General features: G+C 45.1%; 1 protein-coding gene across 2 annotated transcripts in view; it reads right to left on the reverse strand.

Moving 5' to 3' along the window:
• The window catches only part of AGBL1 (AGBL carboxypeptidase 1), a 304,599-nt gene extending 297,173 nt beyond the window's left edge, over positions 1 to 7,426 (reverse strand). For both annotated transcript variants that reach the window (XM_030015924.2, XM_030015923.2), the window contains exon 1: positions 7,177 to 7,426. In XM_030015924.2, the coding sequence (XP_029871784.1) occupies positions 7,177 to 7,227 (51 nt within the window). In that variant the 5' untranslated portion in view covers positions 7,228 to 7,426. The remainder of the gene's footprint in view (positions 1 to 7,176) is intronic.
• Between the last annotated feature and the right edge of the window lie 423 nt (positions 7,427 to 7,849).

Consider the following 7,849-nt stretch of genomic DNA (forward strand, 5'->3'; position numbering starts at 1 on the left):
TGGATCAGCACTTCTATCCTATGGCCCATCGGGCCCTGTGGGCAAACAGGTGCAAATAGACTATCTGTGAGACAAGTGCTTATTAAAAGAACAGGGAAAGGCAAGAGGGAATTATTTTCTATCCTGGTCTGGTGAGAAGAACATAGTCACGAGGCTCGAGTCTGGCAGAGCCCAATGACATACGTGGGCACATGGTATGCCTATGGATTTAGGATTTTCAAAGACATGTGAAAGCCTGAAGTTCTCAGGTGTGCATACATCAACCCTAACACACACAGAAAAGGGCCGCCTCTCCCCAGGAGCATGGTTCATTCCATGAGGAGCTACTAGCAAACACTGCCTTACTTCTGCACTTCCCACTGACTCCTCCTGGAGCCCTCTGGAAGGAGGGGCTTTCACCTGCACTTCCAGAGGTATAAATCACCCCCAAATTTCATCGCAAGAGTAATGATGATACGTGTCGTGTTACCTATCCTGGCACAAACAGGAATAATCACACAGAGGCAGTGTCCCTGTGATAGCAAGAACTCCAGGAGCAATTTTCAACCCTACTATCCCAGACCAAGTGACACAAAATCCCTCCCCATATCTTAAATTCCCAGTACATATATGAAATGTTTTTCTTCCTGTTAACACACATCAGTAAACTCTCTGCTGGTGTCAGTAGACACTGCTATAGTTAACCATCATCAGCCCACATTTTTTTCAATACAAGTAACTTTTTTGCATTTTTTGCTACATGTAATGTAATAAACTTTAATTCAAAGATGTCCATGAACGTATTTTCTACCACAGACATATTTTTCCCATTATAGATAAAGCCAAGAGGACTGGACCAATGCATCGGACAGAAAAATGTGTTGGAAAGATCTCTGAGCCATCACAACAAAATGCAGCATAATACACTGAAAATGAGATTATGCTGTACAAAGAAACACAGGCAAGATCTATTCAAGCAAACACCTCTCTGTATGAAAACATCTCTTCATATATTTTACAGAGGGAAATCATTGAAGCCTGAGAAAAGGAGAAGGTGGAAATTTTCCATTGATATAAAAATATTGATGTAATATATAAATGTATCTGTAGGCATAGAAAATGCCTATGGAAGCTAGATAACCACCAATAATTATTATTCTTGACTTACAAATAGATAAGCAGATGCATTTGAATATATTTTTTTAGTGTATGTAAAAGATAAGTATTCTAAACAAATGCATATACCTCCTTACATAATATAGTTTAAAGTGTGTTTGTGTCTGTAATGCAGCAGTTGTACAAAAATACATAATATAAAGCTGCTTGACATGGTATAACATGCCATTATATTACATGCAAACAGTCTAATTTAAATAGCCTGGCCATGAGTACAAAGTCAGGCCCTCAACAGCTAAGAAGCACCAGTTTTAAAGCATACATGGTGTTTCATTTGCCCCCCTAGAGTAACTTCATTTTTTAATTTCATGATGACTTGTTTTATTTCACAAAACCTCTTTTTCAGGATGAACAGTGCCTGCTGCCTGGAAAATTACCCCATATAGCTTTTTGTCCTCATCATTTAGCATGTGGTTCTGTGCATTATTTATTGTGCAGAATCCAAGCCCCGCACTGAAAACGAATTATTAATTTACTCCTTTTTTTTTTTTTACTCTGTTGTCACCAGAACTTCAGGTATTTTTTCCCAATGTTCATTGCCTGATTTCTCAAGCACTGATGTGAGGCATGGTGGGATTATTAGCCATTTTACACATGATTAACTCAGATGCAGAGGGTTATAATCCATTTCTCCAGATCTGCATTCAACTGATTTAGCAACATGGCTATCCTGTCACATTTGCATTTCTGCAGGAAGGGAGAAAGGGGTCTCCAGGAACATTCATGACACAATCTCATTTCTCCTCAAAGCACAAGCCATCCTAGGCAAGGATGAGGGACAGCAGAAGACAGACCGAAGCCCACTTTCCTTGTTGACATGAAAAGTTCTGCTGAGACTCGGATTGCACCACACTCTTTTGCTCAGCCCAGCCGTAGTTGCTGCTGCTCCAATCAGTCTCTGGGTACATTTTGCACCCTGAGGTCCTGAATTGTCATTAACGGAGTCGCAGGAAATTCTGGGTAGCCCAACTGGAGGCATTTTCAGAGGAGCTGGCAGTGTGTTTAGAGAAACAGCTGCGGCCAGCCTGGGGACAGAGGGTGAAATTCTGGTCCCAGCTTAGTCAGTAGAAGAGTTTCAGCAGAGTCCAAGACATGCCTCAGCTTCCTCTGAGGCGTTTTAGTGTTCTGCGCCGATTCACGAGAATGTCAAACCTCAATATTTCTTCTGTGGCCTGGCAGGAGTTTAGGGTTAATGCATGGATGCTAGCCTCCTTTCTTCTTTCTTGCTTAGCAGTGCCCCGTGGTGGTGAGCCAGGGGTTGTAGGGAAGGGTTCTGGGTTACCTTTAGGTTCTCCTTGAACAGGGAGGAGATGACAGGTGAGGTGGGAAGAACAAGCAGTGACCCTGAAAGCTGGGGTGGGTGGAAGCCTGCACTACCTCTGTAAGATTGTTTGCAGAGAATGATCCCTTTCCTTCCACAGTTAAAGCAGAAAACAAGCTCGTGCAGGCTAAGTGGCATTGGCAATAGACACACGGAAGAGCTGCTGGAGCACCCAGTGTTTTCCTGTGAAGGGTTTCCTCTTGAACCCTATAGCTGAGTGTCTCACTGCCCTAACTGCACTACTTTTGCTGCGCCAAAGCTAGAATATTTTTTGTAAGGAATAGGAGGACACTAAGTCCACCACTGTTCACTTTAGGTACAACAGTCTCAGTAAAACTCAGTTAATGAACCACATAAAAATGGCCATCTGGTTTTGAGCTGATTTTTGTTCCCTCTAAGGCTATTCCACTAAGCCCTGCCTGCCAAGCTGCCTCCCAAAAACACAGATCCAAACTTCGAGCTCCTCCATCCCCAGCCTAAACCAGTGAGCATTCTGTTTGTTGAGCAGTTCCTGGGATTTTTGCATCTATTTTGCTCAAAGCCAGGAATCTCAGCAGCTCTGCTGACAGCATAAGTGCAAGGATGCAGAGGAGACAAAAGCATTTTGCAAAACACGTTTATATTCATTGTCACTGGAGCAGCATAGATATCTTCCCACTTGTCTTTAGGATAACAATAGAACTGCCTTGTCAGCCAGCCAGCAAAACAGCTCAAAAGAGGCAGCACAAAGGAGCAGAGAGGTTCCAGTTAGCAAACAGTGGATCCTGTATCTGTTCCCTGCTGGGCACCACAGCCATTCAGAGAGGAATCCCTTTACACAAACAACATCCTCGATTGATACATAAGATTTTCACCTCTTTCCTTTTGAATCATAGCATTTGGGAACCTGTGCAGTCCAACATAGTAGGACACAGTTTGAGCCAAAGATCTGCCAACAGCCGCAGGGGTTGCCAGCTTTGCAGAATATGTGAACGGGGACTGTGGCTTCGGGAAGCATGTGAAAACATGCTGAGAGCCAACAGGAAATCTGGGACTCCTCAAGCGACGCGATGTACGCTGCCATGGAATAAGGAGATGTTCTCAGGGGTAACCAAGGCAGGCTCACATCTGAGCCTGGCAAGCGAGGAAGAGAGCAGGGAAAAAGCAAGGGAAGAATCAAAATGCTTCTTAGTTAGCTAACTGGTTAGAAGATGGAGTGAGATGAGGGCCAGGACAACCAGGAGTAGGAACCAGGATGCTCTACAGTCTCAAGGGATTCACCAGTCTGGGACACAATGAAAGATGCTGGCCTCAGTTTTCTATTGTTCTTAGCAACTAACAGCTGTTTTTAACTAACACCCAGATACCTCCTCCTGGCATTAAAGAAACAAGAGATCTAATTCCAAATCTCTCTGGGATTTTGCATTAGGGTGGCTGCCTGTAAAATGGGATGTCAGACCTTTTTCTCTGTCATAAACTGTACATGGGGAGGATGTTTATTTCTGCCATGCTGTGGCCAGGGAGCTGGGTGAGGAGTAGTAACCAGCCCAGCCTTAGTCTAGGCACTGCACTGTGTGTGTATGAAAGACAGAGCAGAGCTGGATGTGAGGTGAAGAGGTCGATGTCATGCAGTAAGAGATGGGAACAGAATGGGGTAACACTAACCAAGCCAGCAGGATGGGAGTGATAATTGGAGCACTTTGGAGGGGGAGAGTCAAGAAGAGAGAGCAAAGAAGAAGGTAACAGGGTTAGAAGCAAAATTAGAAACTACAGTAAAGTCCTAAGAGCTCGGCTTTGCCATACTGACACAAAACCTGTGAGACAGGGAGAGCTTTTTCTTAAATCTGAAATTCACATTTTAAAGCTGTACCTTATAAGCAATGAAGCACTTTTTACCTAGAAATCTGAAATGTCACGACTTCCCTGCAGTGACATTTTGGTGACAAAATGCAGCTGGGCTTTGAAAGCAGTTTTTTTCTTTTTGCTTTTCACCTTGTCACTTTTCAGAACATCTGTAACATGTTACACTTTCAGAGGTTTGAGCTGTCTTTGGAGGATCATGCTCCTTTGTCACACTGGGAACCGTTCTGAAGAACTCAGAAACCAAATGCCTTTCTTTCCTTGACTAGAGCAGTTCAGTTACAAAGTGCCTGGTGTTCTGGTTTTGTTCTGCTTAATACCATCCTTACCAAAGCCAGGCTGTAAGACTAAGAGTAAAAGAGTCTATGCCAGGAGGAGATGGGGTAGATCACTCCCTTGGCTGAAGGTGATAGACCCTATCTCAGGTGGGGACATTCCTTCAACTGAGAATAATAATCTGTGCCAGTGCTTGGAAGGGAGGTAGAAATTTAGCCCTGTATGAGTGACTGAAGGAGAAAGGATGTTTTTATTCCGAGGTTCATAAACAATGGCTTGGTGGCTGAATGTTCCCTCATTCTTCAGCTGAAAGCTTTCTGCATACAAAGCAATATTATGTGCTAACAGAAATGGAAAATAGACAGTAATAGGCTGCAGAATAGCCTGCTGTATGCAGCAGACATGTTCTTCATGCCCAATAAAAGAATACGAACCAGCACTAACAATCCAGCAGGACACAAAAACAAAGCAACCATGTTTTGGACAGCTGTTGCAGAAAATAACAAAGTGTGGAGAGATGTTATCAGCTAATGCAAACATCAACAAAAGTTATTATTTCCCAGGCCAGTGCTTTCCAACTGTGTCAAGTAAAGGTCTTTTTTATCACCCGATTTTTGTAGCAGAGACAGGTGATGGTGTTACGGTTATTCTGGTAATGGTTTGGCTGGAGGTAGGGGAAGGAGGTGAATCAGAAAATACCAGCATTTTAATTGTCATCAACCACTTACTTTCTGTCCTCTAACACTCAAACCTCTGCATCTAATTGAAGATATAACAGCAAAACCTTTTGCTCTTCTTTAAGTGAATACAGAATTTTTGGAAACAAGGGTCTTGTACCAAGGTTAGATTTTGTAATACTGGGGATGAATGCTGTGCTACCTTGCAATTTTACCAATACCACCACCTATTTCACCTGCAGTGTTCCTAACTATTCCTACTCTAGCTCTCCATGTAGATTTGTCAATGAATTGCATATGTGATTTCAAACTACAGCTTCCAATTTAATCCTGAGCCTTGCCCAGTTCTGTTCCCAGATTATGCAGAGAGCACCAGGACTGCTAATGTTAGAGAGCATAAGAAAAAAACAGGACATGTACACTCAGCTCTCAATTATCCAAAGTAATAGGGAGAGGACTATAATTTGGATACAGCAAAAACATGATCTAGTACAAAATATGCATTAAAAAAACTGTCAGAACTTAAGGCAAGCAAGTTACACTGCCAAAAAATAAAAGGACAGTAGAACAATTTTCTTCAGTGTGCCAGTTTACCTGCAGAACTCACTGCCACAGGGTACCATAGAGAGCAAACTAGAGGTTTTTCAATGACATGAGAAATAAAAGCTGTTGACAGTTACATAAGCTTGGATAAAAATGTCAAGGCTGATCAGCCCCCACAACTATAGTTTTGAAGCCAACTGCGTATCATGGGGTTTTATAACCTCCTCTACAGACTTGCAGCTGGTCACAGAAACCTTCTGAGACACAGGGCTGGGAGACGTGAATCCCTGGGCTGATCCAGGAGGGTTTTACACACCCTATCCCTCATTTTCTGCTTCTGCAATGTGTGAGGTTTTGACAACACATGTAGCAGTCAGAGGATGCTGCTGCCTCAGATGTGAAACTCCCACCCCTGTGGAGCTCTGACCCACATCAGCACAACTGCACACAGGAGTACCTGAGAAGTACAGACAACTGGCATTTCACCATAACTATCTAAAAGCTGCTTTTTATGCAGGCAGCTTGTCTTGGCAAAGCAATTCCTGTCCATCCCTCATGACAAAACAACGGCTCATAAAAGCACGGGTTGCCTCCCAAAACACACACCCTGTTTCATAGGGTGGCTCATGACTCTTCTTAATGACATCTTCTCCTGCAAGACCGGGAGGAGCGCATCCATGCTGGGGGAAAACAGAACCGAGGGGATCGCCTACAGGCAGAGGAAGAGATACCTCTCCTTCATCCTGTGACCGAGCTTGTCCAGCAAGTACAGTCCTGGACAGGGACACTTCCCTTCCTTCTGCTCTTTGGGAGCATTTACTGAGCACACCCGACGCCAGCGCCTCACCGGTCTTAGCCTCAAGAGTTTTTGTCACTTCCTCGTGAGTGCTTAAGGGTCCTGGTGAAGACAATTTGACAGGGAGGAACTTGCTGCTTCCAGGCAGATCTGTTTACTCATCCCCCTCAGCCCTCGGAGTAGCGGCGTTCGCTGCTGGGGCTTGCCCAGCTCGCAGACTGACAGCTCTGTCAGGTCCCATTCATTGCAAAGCAGCCGATTCCTCACACCTCCCTCGCTCCCCCGCTGAACGCAGCGAGATCTCGGGAGCCGAGGCTCTGCCCTCAGACGGGGCTCAGTGATTGATGCATAGCAGTAATTGCCAGCGTTCATCTCCAACTAGTGAAACTTCGTTTCATAAAGGCGTTTTAGGGTGGGAGGTGCAGGTCAGGACTCCTGCACGCTGATGCTTTTAGAAACAAGCCAGCAGGGAGCTCGTACGAACACCCTCAGCCCAACAAGTTGCTGCTGGTGAATTAAAGAGGAAAACAAGCCCAAGCGCCTCTCTCATTAGTTCAAGCTGTTCTTACCTGGAGGGTGGAGAGAAGGACTTGCAAGCCACTGGCTTCTTGCTCTGCCATGCTGCTCCCCACTCACACTCCCTTTTTCCAGCAGCAGACACAATGCAGCTAGAAAGCAAGGCTGCCAACTTGCCTTGCTGCTGCCCCTGTGCTGTTTAAGAAATGAAGAAGCTAAACACAGATCCCCAGACACATGCACACTGCTACCACCAATAATCACAGCAATGCAACTCTAGACCTCAGCAGGAGAGATAAATGTACCCCCTCCCTCCAAGCTCTCCCACTGTGACGAGAAGATTAATTCCTATATAAAGAATCCTGGGGATTAAGTAAAGTGCTCGGGAAAGGTCTGGGTGCTTGGTGTGTGGCAGGGGGAGTGTGGGGAGGGTGGCAATAGCAACAAGAAAGCAGAAGAACTACAAACCTCAAAGAAAGCCAGGGAGAAGGGAGGGAGCATGCTGGCTGCCTGACAGGCATTCCCAGCTGACCTGCTGATCCGTTCCAGACCCTGCGTGGACTCGTCTCCGTTTGACTCTGTTCCAGTGAAATCAGAGACACGGAGAAGGCAGAGCGAGCAAGAGAGATGCCCTCGGTCTTAACGAGCGCTGACAACCAACGGAAGATACACCCGGCATGAGGGACAGGTGGAGTGGGTTCACCGAGGCTCGCGGAAGGTTTTCGG

The sequence above is a fragment of the Aquila chrysaetos genome, chromosome 5 (assembly GCF_900496995.4).
Source record: "Aquila chrysaetos chrysaetos chromosome 5, bAquChr1.4, whole genome shotgun sequence".
NCBI classification, from domain to species: domain Eukaryota; kingdom Metazoa; phylum Chordata; class Aves; order Accipitriformes; family Accipitridae; genus Aquila; species Aquila chrysaetos.